Source organism: Salvelinus sp. IW2-2015, linkage group LG37 (genome assembly GCF_002910315.2).
Source record: "Salvelinus sp. IW2-2015 linkage group LG37, ASM291031v2, whole genome shotgun sequence".
NCBI lineage: Eukaryota > Metazoa > Chordata > Actinopteri > Salmoniformes > Salmonidae > Salvelinus > Salvelinus sp. IW2-2015.
Genome location: NC_036876.1, coordinates 10,647,676 through 10,669,515, shown reverse-complemented (window position 1 = coordinate 10,669,515; position 21,840 = coordinate 10,647,676). Strand labels below are relative to the sequence as shown.

The 21,840-nt window shown below is 43.6% G+C and overlaps 1 protein-coding gene and 1 pseudogene across 1 annotated transcript; both read right to left on the bottom strand.

Moving 5' to 3' along the window:
* Positions 1-1,091: 1,091 nt before the first annotated feature.
* LOC111960186 (NLR family CARD domain-containing protein 3-like) lies at positions 1,092-6,228 on the bottom strand (annotated as a pseudogene).
* A 162-nt stretch (positions 6,229-6,390) lies between these two features.
* Positions 6,391-21,700, bottom strand: LOC111960441 (phospholipase A-2-activating protein). Its single transcript, XM_023982434.2, has 14 exons — positions 21,468-21,700; positions 20,719-20,912; positions 20,329-20,429; positions 20,033-20,153; positions 19,311-19,478; positions 18,827-18,962; positions 18,420-18,589; positions 10,653-10,804; positions 10,225-10,444; positions 9,789-9,854; positions 9,628-9,699; positions 9,339-9,446; positions 8,949-9,116; positions 6,391-7,079 (listed from the first exon to the last, which is right to left on the bottom strand). The coding sequence occupies exons 1-14, from the start codon at positions 21,614-21,616 to the stop codon at positions 6,502-6,504; spliced, it is 2,403 nt and encodes an 800-aa protein (XP_023838202.1). The 5' UTR covers positions 21,617-21,700; the 3' UTR covers positions 6,391-6,501.
* Positions 21,701-21,840: the final 140 nt, after the last annotated feature.

Sequence of the window (21,840 nt, the reverse complement as noted above, 5' to 3'; positions counted from 1 at the left end):
TGTTGGGTTGTTGCCCTCCTACGGCCTCCCTCCACGTCTCCTGATGTACTGGCCTGTCTCCTGGTAGCGCCTCCATGCTCTGGACACTACGCTGACAGACACAGCAAACCTTCTTGCCACAGCTCGCATTGATGTGCCATCCTGGATGAGCTGCACTACCTGAGCCACTTGTGTGGGTTGTAGACCTTCTCATGCTACCACTAGAGTGAAAGCACCGCCAGCATTCAAAAGTGACCAAAAACATCAGCCAGGAAGCATAGGAACTGAGAAGTGGTCTGTGGTCACCACCTGCAGAACCACTCCTTTATTGGGGGTGTCTTGCTAATTGCCTATAATTTCCACCTTTTGTCTATTCCATTTGCACAACAGCATGTGCACTTTATTGTCAATCAGTGTTGCTTCCTAAGTGGACAGTTTGATTTCACAGAAGTGTGATTGACTTGGAGTTACTGTGCTGTTTAAGTGTTCCCTTTATTTTTTTGAGCAGTGTATTATCTTGGCAACGGAGAAATGCTCACTAATAGGGAGGTAAACAAATTTGTGCACCAAATTTGAGAGAAATAAGCTTTTTGCGGGTATGGAACATTTCTGGGATTTTTTTTTTCAGCTCATGAAACATGGGACCAACACGTTGCGTTTATATTTGTTTTCACAATTTAGGCTTATTAGTCAGAACATTATTGACTTACAGTTCTTCAGGCCAGCTTTTAACCAGCATTCTGCATCATGTTCAACACTAAAGAAGAAGCAGAATATTAGAGTGATATACACAATCTACAGTCCCTTCATAGCCATAGCGTGCCTGTGTAGAAAGGCCACACAATTGTCACACTTACAGCATAGATTAGTTATAATGGTTTCTACATTTGTAGTTACCAGATGGTCTATGTTTCCTACCTGAGTTTCCCAAGATTATAGAGTGGGTCCTCTAGTAAAGTAGAGAGCAGTTTCACTCCTGKCTCTCCTGGGTTGTTGTAGCTCAATTCCAGTTATTTCAGGCATGAGAGGTTTGACTTCAGAGCAGAGGCCAGAGAAGCACAGCCTTCTATCGTGACTCCACAGAATGACAACCTGCAGTGCAAAGATTTCGGTATTGCGGAACATCCACGTTAGCTCGATTGAAATGCAAAGGCAATGATCCCACGTTCGCGGAGACCGCATTTACGGTAAACAATGCATATGTCGGCTCAATCGGCAATTACCTTCACATTTTAACGAGGATCTTCCTCTATACTTCTGTGATACAAACTGAAAACAGACCTTATTCTAGACATGGACTCACTTATATGGCAAGTGAATTATCTCAAGAATCACATATACTCTTTGACCCCAAAGTCCTATTCCTGTATGATACTATTTTATTCGGTTATGAGAGAGCAATACTTAATCAGAGTAGTTGTCGTTCAAGGTTTTTTCGAGTAGGCTACTTTTGAGGGGAAACCTATTACCTCAGTGTCTCCAGTTTACAGTGTGGATTCTTCAGTCCAACAGAGAGCAGCTTCACTCCTGAATCCTGCAGGTCATTGTCGCTCAGATCCAACTCTCTCAGCTGTGAGGAGTTTGAGCTGAGAGCTGAAGCCAATGCTTCACAGCCATTTCTCTGTGAAATTGCATCCATTCAACCTTAAGAAAATTGTGAAATACAGCATAGTCAAGAGCTGACCGGTATGAACACGTCAATGCATTTATAGTGTATTGTTTTTGTTTGTAAAATAGGCAAAGTATTCAAGTTCTTACATAGCCTTTCTGGAGGCTTTGACCACTGGCAGCAGCCTCCGAAGACATTCCTCTGATCTGGAGTATTTCTTCAGGTCAAACACATCCAGCTCCTCTTCTGAAGTCAACAACACAAAGACAAGGGCTGACCACCGTGCAGGTGATAGTTTGGCTTCTGAGAGACTTCCTGAGCTCAGGGAGCTTTGGATCTCCTCCACTAGGGAATGGCCATTCAGCTCAATCAGACAGTGGATCAGGTTAATGCATCTCTCTGGAGACTGATTTTCTCCTTGATGTACTTGGCTGTCTCCTTGTTGGAATATTGGTCTGCGTCAATAAACCTTGCAGGAGAATCTGATTGGACTCCTGTGAGAGACCAAGTAGGAAGCGAAGGAATAGATCCAGGTGTCCGTTCTTGCTTTGTAAGGCCTTATCCACTGCACTCTTGTGGAGGATGCTTGTTGGCATGTGGGTAAGCAGTGGTTTCTTTGAACTGGGAGGTTCTTCTACCATCAGATTGTCACTGTTGTTGCTGAAGATGAGAAAAACATACAAAGCAGTACACCTTCTTTTGGTACAATCCATACTCTTCTCTGAAGATCTGTGTGCACACTCCTGAGTATTCTAAGGCTTCTTTGACATCAATGCCACACTCTCTCAGGTCTTCCTCATAGAAAATCAGATTGCCTTTTTCCAGTTGTTGAAAAGCCAGCTTTCCAAGTGACAGGATGGGTTTCTCATTCCTTTGCTGATTCATCTCATGTTCTCCATGGTACTTCAGGTCCATCTGTTTAGTCAGGAAGTGTGTGTACATTTCAGTTTGAGTCTTTGGCATTTCTCCTTTCTTTGCTTCAGACAAAATGTTACCCAGAACTGTCCCTGAAATCCAACAGAAGATGGGTATGTGGCACATAAAGTGGAGGCTCCTAGATTTCTTCAGGTGCGGGATGATTTTGCCAGTCAGGTTCTCGTCACAGAATTTATTCTTGAAGTACTCCTCCTTCTGTGGGTCATCAAACCCTCGTACTTCCGTCACCTGCTCAACACACGTAGGGGGGATGCGGTTGGCTGCTGCTGGTCGGGAGGTTATCCAGAGTTGAGCTGAGGGAAGCATATTCCCCATGATGAGGTTGGTCAGCAGCACGTCCACTGAGGTTGACTCTGTGACATCACAGCAGTTTTTATTGTTCTGGAAGTCTAGAGGAAGTCGACACTCATCCAGACCGTCAAAGATAAACATGACTTTATATTTGTCATAATTGGAGATGCCTGATGTTCTGGTTTCCAACAAGAAGTATTGAAGAAGTTCCATCAAGCTTCTCCTCCATCAAATTCAGCTCACGGAATGGCAGTGGAATTATGAGTTGAATATCTTGATTGGCTTTTCCTTCAGCCCAGTCCAGAATGAACTTCTGCACAGAGATTGTTTTTCCAATGCCAGCAATTCCCTTTGTCAGCACAGTTCTGATCGGTTTGTCTTGTCCAGGTAAGAGTTTGAAGATGTCATTGCATTTGATTGGTGTATCTTGTGTTGCTCGTCTCCTGGATGCTATCCATCTGTCTCACCTCATGTTCATTATTGACCTCTCCACTTCCACCCTCTGTGATGTACAGCTCTGTGTAGATGTTACTGAGAAGAGTTGGGTTCCCCAGTTTTATAAACTGAACAAAAACAAAAATGCAATATGTAAAGTGTTGGTCCCATGTTTCATGAGCTGAAATAAAAGATCCCCAAACTTTTCCGTACACACAAAAAGCTTATTTCTCTCAGATTTTGAGCACAAATTTGTTTACATCCCTGTTAATGAGCTTTTTTTTTTCCTGAGATAATCCATCCACCTGACAGGTGTGGCATATCAAGAAGCTGATTAAACAGCATGATCATTACACAGGTGCACCTTGTGCGAGGGACAAAAGCCACTCTAAAATGTTCAGTTTTGTCACACAACACAATGCCACAGATGTCTCAAAATTTGAGGGAGTGTGCAATTGCCATGCTGACTGCAGTAATATCAGGGAATTGAATGTTAATTTCTCTACCAATTACTGTGGAAGTCAGTGGAAAGGGGTGAGAACCATGAGCCTCCTAAGTTTTGTACTGAAGTCAATGTACCCAGAGGAGGATGGAAGCTAGCTGTCCTCCAGCTACACCATGGTGCTGCCCTACAGAGTGCAGTTGAGGCTACAGTAGACCTTCTTTGCAAAATAGTGTGTTTTAATCATTACTTGGTGACGTGATTATATTTAGTATAGTTTACATTTAAAATTGTTATGAAATTCACTGAGGATGGTCCTCCCCTGGTTACAGTTAAAATAAGGAAATCAGACAATTGAAATAAATTCATTAGGCCCTAATCTATGGATTTCACATGACTGGGAATACAGATATGCATCTGTTGGTCACATATACCTTAAAAAAAGSTATGGATCAGAAAACCAGTCAGTATCTGGTGTGACCAACATTTACCTCATGCAGCGCAACACATCTCCTTCACATAGAGTTGATCAGGCTGTTGACTGTCGCCTGTGGAATGTTGTCCCACTCGTGTGCGAAGTTGCTGGAATTTGGCAGGAACTGGAACATGCTGTCGGCATCTCGATCCAGAGCATCCCAAACATGCTCAATGGGTGACATGTCTGGAGAGTATGCAGGCCATGGAAGAACAGGTTTTCAGCTTCCAAAAATTGTCTACAGATCCTTGCGACATTGGGCCGTACATTACCATGCTGAAACATGAAGTGATGGCGGCGGATGAATGGCACGACAATGGGCCTCAGGATCTTGTCACGGTACCTCTGTACATTCAAATTGCCATCGATAAAATGCAATTGTGTTTGTTGTGGGGCACTGTTCACAACGTTGAAATCAGCAAACCGCCCACGCGACGCCATACACGTGGTCTGCGGTTGTCAGGCTGGTTGAGCGTATTGCCAAATTCTCTAAAACAACGAAGGAGGTGGCTTAGGGTAGAGAAATTAACATTCAATTCTCTGTCAAAAGCTCTGGTGGACATTCCTGCAGTCTGCATGCCAATTGCACGCTCCCTCAATTTGTGTGACAAAACGGCGCATTTTAGAGTGCCCTTTTATTGTCCCCAGCACAAGGTGCACCGACTACAGTGCCGCGCTGGCCACCGGCAGACACTGGGCCGTGGAGTGAGCCGGCGTAGTTGAGAACGAGAGTCGCGAGGGTGATGTGAATGTTCTTGTTGCAAACAGAGCAGAGGTCGGCGGCGTGGGACAGGACAGCCTCCCGTTGGGCCAATAGGAGGGCCCGGCCTCCCTGCCAATGTGTTGTCCAATCTCATAAAAACATTTTAGAAAAAGACTCAGGGTCATTATCATTGAAAGGTATTGAAAACAGGGGTGCCAATAATTTGAATGATTTCTTGTTAAAACAACATTTCTTTCTCTGAGCAATTGTGTATAAAATACAAATTTCCCATGTTTTGTTTGCATACAATATAGCTCAGTATGTATTATTTATTTTATAGTCCTTTTTGCTCATTTTCTCAAGGGTGGCAATAATTTCTGACCTGACTGTTGATATACCAGTACATACAGTGAGCTCCAAAGGTATTGGGACAGTGACACATTTCTGGTTGTTTTGGCTCTGTAATCCAGCACTTTGGATTTCAAATGATACAATGGAGGTCAAAGTGCAGACTGTCAGCTTTAATTTGAGGGTATTTTCATCCACATCRGTGAACCGTTTAGAAATTGCAGCACTTTTTGTACATAGTACCTCATTTTAGTGGACCAAAAGTATTGGGACAAATTTACTTGTGTATTAAAGTAGTCATAAGTTTAGTATTTGGTCCCATATGCATAGCACGCAATGACTACATCAAGCTTGTGATGATACATTTGCTGTTTGTTTTAGTTGTGTTTCAGATTATTTTGTGCCAGAAATGAATGGCAAATATTGTATTGTGCCATTTTGGAGTTACTTTTATTGTATATAATAATATGTTTCAAAACACTTCTACATTGTGATTTGTACCATGATTACAAATAATCCTGAATGAATCGTGATTAGTGAGGAAGTTACAGAAGGACACATCATACCCTCCCAAAAAATGCTAACCTCCCGTTATTGTATTGGTTAGCATGTCTTGGGGGTATGATATGTGTGTCTAACAAAGATATTCAGTGATATCTGGCCCCAGAACTGCCACAATATTTGTAAAGGTCACTGTGGTTAGTGGGTGATTTCTTTCACCTTTAAACATCCAGGATTCCATATGGTCTTGTCAGCTGATCCAGACAGCATGAGGCCTTGTTCAGGTAATATGACCACCGCCCACACTGCTGCTGTGTGTCCCTACAATACAAAGAGCACAACTTGCCCCGGTCACTCACCTGGGTTGTGTTCAGTAGGGAGAAAAAGTGTAGAAACCTATCCAATTAGAACAGATGTTATGTTCCAAAAGGTTTTGCTACAGTGAGCCTTACTGAACATGACCCAGATCAAAGTTAGACAAGTCTCAGACACTTTACCTGTAAGGTCATCATGAGCCAGTAAGTAGTGTTCCAAACGTCAGAGGACAGAGTACACACTGTGGATATACATAACATGGACAGTTTCAAAGCATTAGAAATGTGCCTCATTTCACTATTTCTACTTTCTCACCAACTCCATTTATAATTAATAAAGACAAGTCAGGCTTCATGAAAGATCCAATTTGTACATATTTTTATTGCAGCACATGCAATCCAATAGTCTCAAAAGTCAATTAAACACTTGAACAGAGACTAGTAATAATATAAGGAGAGGAAATCAGATCACTGCAGTTCTTTTAAAACCAGCTGGCAGCACTCGCCGACCTTGGCCGGGTCGGTGACCGAGGTGTACTTGGCGATCTGTGACATGACCCCCAGTGACTTGGCCAGGTCTTGGGCTGTCTGGTCAGAGGCCACTGTGGTTCCCAGCGCCACCAGTAGCCTGAACACTGCCTCCTTGTCCTGCACCGACTCCAGTGCCGCGCTGGCCACCGACAGACACTGGGCCTTGGCCTCCAGGTCGGGCTGGCCGTGGAGTGAGCCAGCGTAGTTGAGAACGAGAGTCGCCAAGGCGATGTGAATGTTCTTGTTGCAAACAGAGCAGAGGTCGGCGGCGTGGGACAGGACAGCCTCCCGTTGGGCCAATAGGAGGGCCCGGCCTCGCCAGCCACTGAAGCAGTTGCACAGTATCCGCAGCGCCAGCATCTGATTGGCTGGCCGACCCTGAGGCTTCATCAGGCTCAGCAGGTGGTTGCAGAGCGCCACGCCATCATCCGCGTCACCGCCGCCRCACAGGCTGTCGTTGACCTGCGGGTGGCGCACCGCCAGCCGCAGGATGTCCAGGACGGGGAAGACGATGTCTGCAGGACAGGAGAGAACAGGTGATCACAGCTCAATGAAAATGGTACATTACCATATGTTCAATTATTGTAATGTGCAACAGTTTCACATACCTTTATTCTTAAAACAATGAAACTGAAGTAAAATAATAAAATGCTTATCAGGACTTCAGAGGGTAAAGTGCAAGAGTGAGCAATAACAGTGCTGGGGGCTTGCAGTCCACTCTAACACACCTGACCATTGCTTGACTATCTATACTGAACAAAAATATAAACGCAACATGCAACAATTATAAAAGATTTTACTGAGTTACAGTTCAAATAAGGAAATCAGTCAATTGAAATGAATTCAATAGGCTCTAATCTACAGACTTCACATGACTGGGCAAGGGCGCTGCATGGTCAATGCTGCACATGCAACAATGAAGACAACGATGCTGTTTTCACTTTGCTTCTTAATATACATCCACTAGTGTTCTATAATTACACTATTAGTTTGTTTCTTTTTTTACCCCTATTTCTCCCCACGTTCGTAGTATCCAATTGGTAGTTACAGTCTTGTCTCATAGATGCAACTCACGTACGGACTCGGGAGAGGCGAAGGTCGAGAGCCGTGCATCCTCCGAAACACGACCCAGCCAAGCCGCACTGCTTCTTGACACAATGCCCACTTAACCCGGAAGCCAGCCRCACCAATGTGTCGGAGGAAACACWGTACACCTGGCGACCGTGTCAGCGTGCACTGCGCCCGGTCCGCCATAGGAGTCGCTAGTGCGCGATGGGACAAGGACATCCCTGCCAGCCAAACCCTCCCCTAACCCAGACGAAGCTGGGCCAATTGTGCGCTGCCCCATGGGTCTCCCGGTCGCGGCCAGCTGCGACAGAGCCTGTAGCTATACAGTCTGATAATACCAGTGATAATTTGTGCAACAGTATCTTCTAAATCAAATACGCAAAGCAAGAATATGTTAACTACATGAAGTTCTAAGATATACCCAAAGATTATAGGGCCCAATAGGAAACACTTGTCAACACTTTGGTTCCTACCCTGTCACAATAACTACAATTGAAACTGGGATTCATCCATGAAGAGCACACTTCTCCAGCATGCCAGTGGCCATCGAAGGTAAGCATTTGCCCACTGAAGCAAAACTACAGTCAGGTCAAGACCTTGGTGAAAACTACGAGCACGCAGATGASCTTCCCTGAGACGGTTTCTGACAGTTTGTGCAGAAATTCTTTGGTTGTGCAAACCCACAGTTTCATCAGCTTTCCTGGTGGCTCGTCTCAGATGATCCCGCAGGTGAAAAAGACGGATCTGGAGGTCCTGGTCTGCGGTTGGACATACTGCCAAATTCTCTAAAATGACATTGGAGGTGGCTTATGGTAGAGAAATTAACTTTAAATTCTCTGGCAACAGCTCTGGTGGACATTCCTGCAGTCAGTATGCCAATTGCACACTCCCTCAAAACTTGAGACATAAAACTGCACATTTAAGTGGACTTTTATTGTCCCCCGCACAAGGTGCACCTGTGTAATGATCCTGCTGTTAAATCAGCTTCTTGATATGCCACACCTGTCAGGTGGATGGATTATCTTGGCAAAGGAGAAATGCTCACTAACAGCGATTGCAAACAAATGTGCCCAATATTAGAGAGAAATAATATTTTTGTACGTGTGGAAAATTTCTGGGATCTTTTATTTCAGCTCATGAAACATGGGACCAACACTTTACATGTTGCGTTTATTTTTGTTCACTATAAATCAGTTTRCTAGTGACTGGAAGCAAAAGCCTGCACACATTGCGGCTCGCCAGGATCAGAATTGCCCACCTCTGCACTAGTCTAGTGGGATAAACCCAAATCCTGCCCAAGATGTGTGTTAGCCTACCTTCTGGCCAGTGGGAGGTCTTCCAGAGCAGGCTGATCTGCTCTGTGGTGGGCTGCTCTGAGGCACAGGGGTTACAGACAGACACCAGCAGTTTCTCCAGGCTCTCCAGGACCTCCTCAGTCAGCCTGTATTCCCCAGGTGCTCCACCATTCAGCTCCTTCAGCTTGGCTGGTGAAAGGGCAAAGTTATTATAAAGAGATGCCATTGAGAATGAAACAGACACTTTATAATACCCAGTATGTATTTACTGTAGTAAGGTTTCCATATTGCTATCCACATTATTTCAGTTCAGCGATAGTGCTGGTTGATCAGTTTTTCACGCTGAATAAATAGACACTGATTATTACTGCTCGTAAAATATMAAAAAATCATGTTTTGTTCAGTGCTTACCCATTATCTGTGTGGCGTTAGCCTGCTCGAAGGTCACACCGTCCGTTTTTGGGAAGTAGATGTTTGTGGAGGTCTGCCTCGAGGCAGCCGAGGAGTAGGCACCCTCACCTGGGAAGACAAGAGGGGGGTAGAAGTGTTAGCCCTACCTCTCAACCAAACAAAAGATGATCTGCTTTAGCAGTGTTATTGGGTTTTGTCTTTTACGTGTCATTTTTTGGGGGGAAAAACACATTTAAGTGTTAATGCGACCTAAACCCTTGACATTGAAGCAGTTGCTATAGTGACTAACCTGTGAAGGGGTCTGCCACTCCCACCGGAGCCCCTGTAGGAGTCCCCGATCCTGGGATGTACCGCCCAGTGCCTGGGGAAAACACCATATTAAAACGTATTAGAACAGCATGTCCTCATCAAACTGAAATGTACAAGAAAATTATATTTGTGTTTATTTACCTGTGAAGGGGTCAGCCCCAAAGCCTGCTCTGTTGTCAGCAGCTCCAGGAATGTATCGGCCTGAGCCTAATGGTGAACATGATAAAAGCAGGGTGAAAATACAGTTAGTGTGGTATTCTAAACTCAATTTGAATTTCCATGACCTGTCTATTTCAAATGCTACGGTAACTTTGCGCACTGTGTGTTAGAAAAGGGAATGATCACCCTATAGAGTGAAAATGGCCAGTCGGCCCTACCAGTGAATGGGTTGATACTACTGAGCTGGGCCGGTGTGTGTTAAGAATCTGAAAATGTAATGTAGCAGCCTATAGTATGAAGATGGCTCAGTGGCCCTACCAGTGAATGGGTTGATACTACTGAGCTGGGCCGGTGTGTGTTAAGAATCTGAAAATGTAATGTAGCAGCCTATAGTATGAAGATGGCTTAGTGGCCCTACCAGTGAATGGGTCAGCAGCGCTGGGCGCGGCGGCTCCCAAGGTGTGTCCTTTGGTGTTTTCGATGATGAAGTTGGCCACCTGGTCCAGGAACATGGGGCTGAGCTCGTTCTTCTGCAGGAAGTTGTGGGCTGTCAGCCACGGGTCGTCTGTCACGTTGTAGGGCAGCTTCATGGACGGGCCACCCTCGTTGATGTCGATGGTGAAGACAAAGTCGTACTCCTGGAAAATCATTCAGAAGATGGCTTGGACCTGTGTTGAGAGATTCACTGTGTGACAGCTCGCTTCAGTTAAGTGTAGATGAAATCACTTGTGAATAATGTGCCTTGCGTCTGTACTCTGGACATTGATTGTATTTTAGTACAGCGTACAATCATTTTCCTCTGAGGAAAATTAGCTATCTATCTATTGTTATCACCATTCACCTCACCTTCCCCTCATAGTTGACTTTCTTGGAGGTCTGCTGGTTGGACCCTCCCACCACATCTCCAATCTTCATCCAGCGGCTGTCGGCCACGCTCCACTGGTACGCCTCCACCTTCTGGCCCTCTTTGATAAGCCGTGTCTGGCCGTCCCGGTTCCCTGGGAGACAGACAAACAGACATCTTAATGTGTAATCATATTGTATGCACTACAATACAACAAGGATGTTATCTGGATAACTCCACGTTCATGTGCATCTGTGGTTTTAATAAAGCTTGACGATTGGTCAAATAAGTTGATCATTCATGTAAGATGTCAGTGACTGTAGGTGCAAAAAACAATAATAGCCAAACAGTGATTCTGTGCATGTAATGTCTTTAGAGCTTCTATTCATTGAATATATACAGTCAGGTCCAAAGTTATTGGCACCCTTGATAAAGACAAGCAAAATCTACTATAAATTAAATAAAAAATACTGAGCTACTGTATATTGTATGCATTTTTGGGGGGTGAGAATTACATTTTATACTCATTCAATTGCTCAGAGAAAGAGATTGTTGACTTTTTTTCTCAAAAAGACAGGGGTCAAATTATTGGCACCCCTGTTTTCAATACATCACCTTGCAAGGATAATGAGATTGGAGAACAGATTGGCAAGGATCTTAGACCAGGGAGCCGCCGAACAGATTGGCAAGGATCTTAGACCATTCCTCCATACAAAATCTTTCCAGATCCTTGATATCCTTCATCTGCACTTACAGACTGCCACATGTTTAACCACTGGTTTTCAAATGGGGTTCAAGTCAGGAGACTGAGATTGCCATTGCAAAATGTTGATATTGTGGTCAATTAACCATTTCTTTGTGGATTTTGTTGTGTGCTTGGTGTTATTGTCTTGCTGGAAGATCCACTTGCGGCCCAGTTTCAGCCTCCTGGCAGAGGCAACCAGGTTTTTGTCAAAACTCTCCTGGTTCTGGGTAAAGTTCATGATGATGTTGACCTTAAMAAGGGCCCCAGGACCAGTGGAAGCAAAATAACCCCATACATTCAAAGATCCACCACCGTATGTCACAGTATGAATGGGGTTCTTTTCTGCATCTTTCCTTCGACGCAAAACCCACCACTGGTGTGTGTGGTCAAAGAGCTGTATGTCATCTGATCATAGCACCGGTTCCAACCCAGGTGCCAATGCCGTTTAGCAAACTCCAGGCATAGGGTGAGGTATTGAAAACCGGTGTGACAATTTTGAAACCTATCTTTTTGAGAGATTTTTTTTCTGGTTAAACAAAATGTCTTTCTCTAAGCAATTGTATTAGTAGAAAATATTCATACCCCTTTGACTTATTCCACATTTTGTTGTTACAGATGGAATTCAAAAATGGATTAAATATGTTTTTCTCTTACCCAAATCAAATCAAATTTATTGGTCACATAAACGTGTTTAGCAGATGTTATTGGGGGTGTAGCRAAATGCTTGTGCTTCTAGCTCCGACAGTGCAGTAATATCTAACAAGTAATATCAAACAGTTTCGCAACATATACCCAAAATACATGGAAATCTAAGTAAGGAATGGATTAAGAATATATATATGTCAGAGCGACATTGGACTAAGATACAGCGGCACAGTATAGAATACAGTATATACATACGAGATGGGTGATGCAATATTTACACACAATTAAAGTGACTAAGATACTGTAGAATAGTAGAGAGTACAGTTTATCCATATGAGATGTGTAATACAAGAAACGGTGACATTATTAAAGTGGCTAGTGTTTCATTTCCTTAAAGTGGCCAGTGATTCCTAATCTGTCTATAGGCAGCCGCCTCTGATGTGCTGGAGATGGCTGTTTAACAGTCAGTGGTGTAGTATAGAATACAATACAGTATACACAAATGAAATGGGTGATGCAATATGTAAACACAATTTAAGTGACTAAGATGCCGTAGAATAGTGTGGAGTGCAGTTTATATATAAGAGATGAGTAATGCTAGATACGTAAATATTTTTAAAGTGGCTAGTGATCCATTCCTAAAAGTGGCCAGTGATTCCTAATCCATGTCTATAGGCAGCCGCCTCTGATGTGCTAGTGATGGCTGTTTAGCAGTCCGATGGCCTTGAGATAGAAGCTGTTTTTCAGTCTCTCGGTCCCAGCTTTGATGCACATGTACTGACCTCGCCTTCTGGATGGTAGCGGGGTGAACAGGCAGTGGCTCGGGTGGTTGATGTCCTTGATCTTTTTGACCTTTCTATGGCATCAGGTGCTGTAGATCTCCAGGAGGGCGGGGAAGTTTGCCACCGGTAATACGTTGGGCAGACCGCACCACCMTCTGGAGAGCTTTGCGGTTGTGGGTGGTGCAGTTGCCTTACCAGGCGGTGATACAGCCTGACAGGATGCTCTCAATTGTGCATCTGTAAAAGTTTGTGAGGGTTTTAGGTATTAAGCCAAATTTCATTAGCCTCCTGAGGTTGACGTGGCTCTGTTGCGCCTTCACCACACTGTCTGTGTGGGCGGACCATTTCAGTTTGTCAGTGATGTGTACGCCGAGGAAATTGAAGCTTTCCACCTTCTCCACTGGTGTCCCATCGATGTGGATAGGGGGATGCTCCCTTTGCTGTTTCCTGAAGTCCACGATTATCTCCTTAGTTTTGTTGACTAAGGAGTGAGTTTATTTTCCTGGCACCACACTCCCAGAGCCCTCACCTCTTCACTGTAGGCTGTCTCATCGTTGTTGGTAGCCTACTACTGTTGTGTCGTCTGCAAACTTGACGATTGAGTTGGAGGTGTGCGTGGCCACGCAGTCATGGGTGAACAAGGAGTACAGGATGGGGCTGAGCACCCACCCTTGTGGGGCCCCAGTGTTAAGGATCAGGGAAGAGCTACTTTCACCACCTGGGGGCGAACCGTCAGGAAGTCCAGGACCCAGTTGCACAGGGCGGGGTTCAGACCCAGGGCCTCGAGCTTGATGATGAGCTTGGAGGGAACTATGGTGTTGAATGCTGAGCTATAGTCAATGAACAGCATTCTTACATAGGTATGGCTCTTGTACAGATGGGACAGGGCAGTGTGCAGTGTGGTGGGGCGATTGCATCGTCTGTTGATCTATTGGGGCAGTAAGCAAATTGAAGTGGGTCTAGGGTGGCAGGTAAGGTGGAGGTGATATGATCCTTGACTAGTCTCTCAAAGCACTTCCTGATGACAGAGGTGAGTGCTACGGGGCGATAGTCATTTAGTTAAATTTTCTTTGCTTTCTTAGGTACAGGGACAACGGTGGCCATCTTGAAGTATGTGGGGACAACAGACTGGGATAGGGAGATTGAATTATTCTGTAAACACACCAGCCAGCTGGTCTGCGCATGCTCTAAGGACGCGGCTAGGGGTACCATCTGGGCCGGCAGCCTTGCGAAGGTTAACACGCTTAAATGTCTTACTCCGGCTCCGGAGAAGGAGAGCCCACAGTCCTTGATAGCGGGCCGCGTCGGTGGCACTATTATCCTCAAAGCAAGCGAAGAAGGTGTTCAGCCTGTCCGGAAGCAAGACGTCGGTGTCCGCGACGTGGCTGGCTGTCCTTTTATATTCTGTGATTGTCTGTAGAACCTGCCACATCCGTCTCGTGTCTGAGTCGTTGAACTGGGACTCAACTTTGTCCCTATACCGACATTTAGCCTGCTTGATTGCTTTGCGGAGGGAATAACTACACTGTAATTTTGCGCAAATGCTCCCATACATCCACAGTTTCTGGTTGGGGTAGGTTTTAATAGTCACAGTGGGTACAACATCTCCTATGCACTTCCTGATAAACTCATTCACCGTATTGGTGTCAATATTATTTCCTCAACCATCTACACACAATACGGTTTTAGAAATGTTTGCAAATGAAATAMATAAAATAAACAATTTACACCACTGAGTCAATACTTTGTAGAAGCACCTTTGGCAGCAGTTACAGCTGTGAGTCTTTCTGGGTAAGAGTCTAAGAGCTTTCCACACCTGCATTGTGCAACATTTGCCCATTATTCTTTTAAAAATGCTTCAAGCTCTTTCAAATTGGTTGATGATCATTGCTAGATAACCATTTTTCGGTCTTGCCATAGATTTTCAAGTAGATTTCAGTCAAGACTAACTCGGCCACTCAGGAATATTCACTGTCTTCTTGGTAGGCAACTCCAGTGTATATTTGGCCTTGTGTTTTTGCCTGTGCTTAGCTCCATTCCATTTCTTTTTTTTTTATCCTGAAAAAYTCCAGTCCTTAATGATTACAAGCATACACATAACATGACAGCCACCACTTTGCTTGAAAATATGGAGAGTGGTACTCAGTAATATGTTTGGGGCAAATCAAACACAACACTTTGTATTCAGGACAAAAATTGAATTGCTTTGCCAAATTTTTCACAGTGTTACTTTAGTGCCTTGATGCATGTTTTGGAATATTTATTTTTGTACAGGGTTCCTTTTCACTGCCAATTAGGTTAGTATTGTGGASTAACTACAACGTTGTTCCATCCTCAGTTTTCTCCTATCACAGCCATTAAACCCTGTAACTGKTTTAAAGTCACCATTGGCCTCATGGTGAAATCCCTGAGCGGTTTCCTTCCTCTTCGGCAACTGAGTAAGAAAAAACGCTTGTATCTTTGTTATGACTGGGTGTATTGATACACCATCCAAAGTGTAATTAATAACTTCACCATGATCAAAGGGATATTCAATGTCTATTTTTTTATTAATACCCATCTACCAATAGGTGCCCTTCTTCGTGAGGCATTGGAAAACCTCCCTGGTCTTTGTCAGGGAATCTGTGTTTGAAATTCACTGCTCGACTGAAGGACCTTAGAGATAATTGTATGTGTGGATACAGATATGAGGTAGTCATTGAACAATCATGTTAAACACTATTATTGCACACAGAGTGAGTCCATGCACATTTTTACTCCTGGACTTATTTAGGCAAAAAAATGTATTCAGGCTGTAACAACAAAATGTGGAAAAAGTCAAATGGTGTGAATACTTTCTGAAGGCACTGTAGCTATTTGTATTATTTAATTCAGTGTTTTTTGCTCATCTTTATCAACGGTGCCAATAATTTTGGACCCGACTATAAATATTAATACATACAGTCGTGGCCAAAAGTTTTGAGAATGACACAAATATTAATTTTCACAAAGTCTGCTGCCTCAGTTTGTATGATGGCAATTTGCATATACTCCAGAATGTTATGAAGAGTGATCAGATTAATTGCAAAGTCCCTTTTTGCCATGCAAATGAACTGAATTCCCCCAAAACAATTCCACTGCATTTCAGCCCTGCCAGAAAAGAACCAGCTGACATCATGTCAGTGATTCTCTCGTTAACACGGGTGTGTGTTGACGAGGACAAGGCTGAAGATCACTCTGTCATGCTGATTGAGTTCGAATAACAGACTGGAAGCTTCAAGAGGGTGGTGGTGCTTGGAATAATTGTTCTTCCTMTGTCAACCATGGTTACCTGCAAGGAAACACGTGCCGTCATCATTGCTTTGCACAWAAAGGGCTTCACAGGCAAGGATATTGCTGACAGTAAGATTGCACCTACATCAACAATTTATGGGATCATCAAGAACTTCAAGGAGAGCGGTTCAATTGTTGTGAAGAAGGCTTCAGGGCGTTCAAAGTCCATCAAGCGCCAGGACCGTCTCCTAAAGTTGATTCAGCTGCGAGATCGGGGCACCACCAGTACAGAGCTTGCTCAGGAATAGCAGTAGGCAGGTGTGAGTGCATCTGCACGCACAGTGAGGCGAAGAATTTTGGAAGATGGCCTGGTGTCAAGAAGGGCAGCAAAGAAGCCACTTCTCTCCAGGAAAAACATCAGGGACAGACTGATATTCTGCAAAAGGTACAGGGATTGGACAGCTTAGGACTGGTGTAAAGTCATTTTCTCTGATGAATCYCCTTTCCGATTGTTTGGGGCATCCAGAAAAAAGCTTGTCCGGAGAAGAGAAGGTGAGCGCTACCATCAGCCCTGTGTCATGCCAACAGTAAAGCATCCTGAGACCATTCATGTGTGAAGTTGCTTCTCAGCCAAGGGAGCGGACTCACTCACGATTTTGCCTAAGAACACAGCCATGAATAAAGAATGGTACCAACACATCCTCCGAGAGCAACTTCTCCCAATCATCCAGGAACAGTTTGGTGATGAACAATGCCTTTTCCAGCATGATGGAGCACCTTGCTATAGGCAAAAGTGATAACTAAGTGGCTCGGGGAACAAAACATCCATATTTTGGGTCCATGGCCAGGAAACTCCCCAGACCTTAATCCCATTGAGAACTTGTGGTCAATCCTCAAGAGGCGGGTAGAAAAACAAAAACCCATAAATTCTGACAAACTCCAAGCATTGATTATGCAAGAATGGGCTGCCATCAGTCAGGATGTGGCCCAGAAGTTAATTGACAGCATGCCAGGGCGGATTGCAGAGGCCTTGAAAAAAAAAAGGTTAACACTGCAAATATTGACTCTTTGCATCAACTTCATGTAATTGTCAATAAAAGCCATTGACACTTATGAAATACTTGTAATTACACTTCAGTATTCCATAGTAACATCTGCCAAAAATATCTAAAGACACTGAAGCAGCAAACTTTGTGAAAATAAATATTTGTGTCATTCTCAAAACTTTTGGCCACGACTGTACATTGAGCTCCAAAAGTATTGGGACAGTGACACATTTGTTTTTTGTTTTGGCTCTGTACTCCAGCACTTTGTATTTAGCACAAATACCATAACCCCCCCCCCAAAATGCTACCCTCCCGTTACTGTAATGGTGAGAGGTTAGCATGTCTTGGGGGTATGATATAAAATGCTAACCTCCCCTGTTACTGTAATGGTGAGAGGCTAGCAATTGTCTTGGGGTATGATCTAAAATGCTAACCTGCCCTGTTATTGTAATGGTGAGAGGTTAGCATGTCTTGGGGTATGATATAAAATGCTCAACTCCCCTGTTATTGTAATGGTGAGAGGTTAGCATGTCTTGGGGTATGATATAAAATGTCTAACCTCCCCTGTTACTGTAATGCTGAGAGGTTAGCATGTCTTGGGGGTATGATTTAAAATGCTAACCTGCCCTTGTTATCTGTAACTGTGACGAGGTTAGCATGTCTTGGGGGTATGATATAAAATGCTAACCTCCCCTGTTATTGTAATGGTGAGAGGTTAGCATGTCTTGGGGGTATGATCTTTGTGCATCTGTAACTTTCTCACTCATCATTATTCACGATTTATTCAGGACTATCCATAATCATGGTAGCATCCACATTAATGTATTAGTGTTTAAAAAAATATGCTATCCTTATTCACAATAACAATGACTCCAAAATGACAATACATTATTTACCATTCATTTCAAAAAATAATCTGAAACACAACCAAAACAAACAGCTAATGCATCCAACAAGTTTGTAGAGTCACAAGCTTGATGTAATCATTGCATGTTAGGAATATGGGACCAAATACTAAACTTTGAACTACTTTAATACACAGGTGAATTTGTCCCAATACTTTTGGTCCCCTAAAATGGGAGGACTATGTAAAAAAAGTGCTGTAATTTCTAAACAGTTAACCCGATGTGGATGAAATTAAAGCTGACAGTCTGCACTTTAACCTCATTGTCATTGTATCATTTCAATGTACAGAGCCAAAACAACAGCACATTTGTCACTGTCCCCATACCTTTGGAGCTCACTGTATATAGTGGAATGGAATAATATAATAGAACATGCAGATACAAATTAATTTACCAGGCTCCTCGAGGTGCTCCCTTCCTGGAAGATCCTCCATCTTGATGTCCCCCAGGTCCCCTGTCTTGGGGTCGATGGTGGTCTTGGAGAGCTCGTCCTCGAAGGCCTGGAGGTCCTGGGGGCTGGCCATACGATCATCCACCTCAGTGAACACTCTGATGAGGCCGTCACTGTAAGGCAAATAACACGACCGGTGACACAAAAGCAAGGTCATATCAGAAATATCGCTCTCACCTCACTTCCAACTATGTTTACCCTGTGTGTGAAGCTATAAGGAGGTAGTGGGGCATCATGATATTGTATGAGCATACACCAAAGAGAAGATTATTGTATTTGGCTTATAATTTTTGGTGGAGTAGCAGTATAGGTGCCCATATGCCACAAAGTAAATAGACAGTGGGGTTTACCTGGCGCCCACAGCTATATCCCCGTTAGGCAGGATGCAACAGCACCACACGGACTGGGCTGGGAGACGGATGGTCTGTTGGCAGTCGCCCTGCTTCCATATCCTCAAGGTCCGGTCCTCTCCTGTGCTTACGAAATCTGAGAAGGGAGCGGAGCACCAACCATTTGTCTAGAAAAATGTCTGATGGAAACGTCAACACAGTAAATGTGCAGAGATAATATTTTGTGTGCAGGAGTTATCTTTTCGACTATGAATCACAAAAAAAGACAAGCGGCCAATAACAATACAAAAGGTTCTGTTAACTATTTACAAATTATACACCAAACTACATTTAAGTAGGAGCATATCAGCCTATAGATTACAATACACAAGGACAGATAACTAAAACTATGAATCACCAACAGATTGTCACACTTTCCTAGGGCATAGTGGTTCCACAAACAGGGCACTAGTAGATTCTCAGGGTTCAGTCATCCATACTGTACCTTGTCCATTGGGGAAAACGGCCAGGCTGTAGATGTAGTTGGTATGGCTGTAGTACACTTGCACACATTCTCCAGTCACCAGCCATCTCCTAATAGTGGCGTCGTTGCTACAGGAGAAGAATTCCAGGTCGCTGACCACCGCTAGCCCCCTGACACAGTCCTCATGACCTGGGATAGACAAGGACATTTAGTGACGTCTGGCCCCAGAACTGCCACAATATTTATAGGGGGCAACGTTGGTAGTGGGTGTGTGATGAAAAATGTTATGTTTGTGCTTTTCTAATAACACATTTCTGTGTTCATGCAAGTGCCTGATTGAACATGCCTGGGAGGAACCCTCACTATCAGTATCTGCAATTTGGCAGTACGCCCAGAGCATTGTTTTGAGAACGGAAAGGGATATCTCAGTTTGAAGGTCTCAGCTTGGAGAGAAGAAGTCTTACGAGGTATTGGTCGGTCACATGCATGAACCAAACGTTAATGATGAATTAATGATGAATAACGAATAAGCTAAATCATGCAAATATAACTTGTGTGTGTGTAAGCAGTATATGAGATATCTAACAGAACTGCCCTGACGGAGGTCGCTTCAGACCGGTACTTTATGTATCTAAGTTTGACTGCGACCTCTCCAGCTTGCTCTTAATAAAGAATTATTCATTTAAGATTGACATCGTGTGTCCCTGTGTAGAATTTCCACGACGGGTGCATTAATCTCTCACCTGTAAACGTCTTCTCACAACGTCCAGCCTTCCACAGCTTGATGGTCTTGTCAGCTGATCCAGACAGCATGAGGCCTTGTTCAGGTAATATGACCACCGCCCACACTGCTGCTGTGTGTCCCTACAATACAAAGAGCACAACTTGCCATGGTCACTCACCTGGGTTGTGTTTAGCAGGGAGAAAACTATTTCAGATTTATCCAATTAGAACACAGATTTTCATTTTATGTTGCAAAACGTTTTGTTACTGAACATGACCCAGATCAAAAATACTAGACACATCTCAGACACTTTACCTGTAAGGTCATCATGCACTTCTCGTTGAGCCAGACTTTTGCTGTGGTGTCCCAAGAGCCACTCAGTAGTGTTCCAAACTTCCCAGAGGACAGTGCACACACTGTGGACATACGTAACATGGACAGTTTCTACTTATAAACAACGAAAGCGTCAACAGACCAAGTTGGTATTTTAAGTAGTCAAGTTGAGTTAGTCGTTCCACAATGATGCATTACATTTACATTTCAGTCATTTAGCAGACGCTCTTATCCAGAGCACTTACAGGAGAAATTAGGATTAAGTGCCTTGCTCAAGGCATATCGACAGATTTTTTTTCACCTAGTTGGCTCGTTACTGGCCACACGCTCTTACCTGCTAGGCTACCTGCGTCAACAGTATATCAACTATACCTGTGTTTTTGTGTCCCTTGAGTATGAACAATGGTTGTGGTTGGTCCAGTGTGAAAACACAGATGTTGTGGTCGTTTCCACCTGTGGCTATGAGTCCCCGAGGATACGTGTCGCTGGGAGCGATTATGCATACACAGGATACAAAGTTCTCATGGCCTGTCATACAATGCATTTCTGTGAAACCCCTGTCTGGGCTGTAGAGAGAATAGCGACACAGAACATATTCTATTTAAAGTTCAACTTGATTACATTGAAAACACAGAGCAGGACAACAGCAACAATGTGGTTTCAAATCTAGTAATTATTTCTGAACAGTCTGGCTTCTTTCAGTGACTAGCTTTATATAAAAGCTTACTGTTAGCTATAAAACGACTTGCCATATGGCCTAGAGAAACCTTGTGCGCATAGATTATCATTCAAAGTTTAGAAAGCTTGTGTCACGTTTGTGTCCCGTACAGTTTGTGTGGCAATGTTATTAATGGGGGAAAATATTAGAAGTGAAACCACACGTCCAGACCATAGCGTGGTTTGGTTGCACAGTTGAGTGAATGACAACGCTAATTATGTTAGCTAGCTAGTATGCTTTAGTAGAGACTTGTTGGTTTGACTTGAAATTATGGTTATGGTAAATTGAGAGGGGCATCGATATATGTGTGGCTAAGGGCTGCTAAATGATTCTCTTTACAACATTAAAATGGTAAGACAAACATAGTAATTTGAGCTAAGCTAAATTAGCTAACTAGCGGTACCTTGAGTTTGGTACCCAGACTCTTCCGGTTCGGTCTCTGGAAACAGACATAAAGGCTCCGTCAGGGAAAAAAGCCGCTGCAAGACCTCTAACATCCATTTCATGGCCAGGTATGGAGCAGCTTAGTTTATATGAGTTAGGTGATGCCATTGTATCACCAATATCACAATGTTGTAATCGTAACTTCTAAACAGAGAAATGGCACCCCTTGTCAAGAAGAAATCGGCCGGTTAAGTGAGGCGGAAGTAGTAAGGAAAATTAACCTTGACCTCAGATCGCATGCTGGGACAATTACATTTATTTTTTGCAATTATATATATATATATATATTAGATAAAGCATACAAATAACACTACCAGAATAATATTTTATTT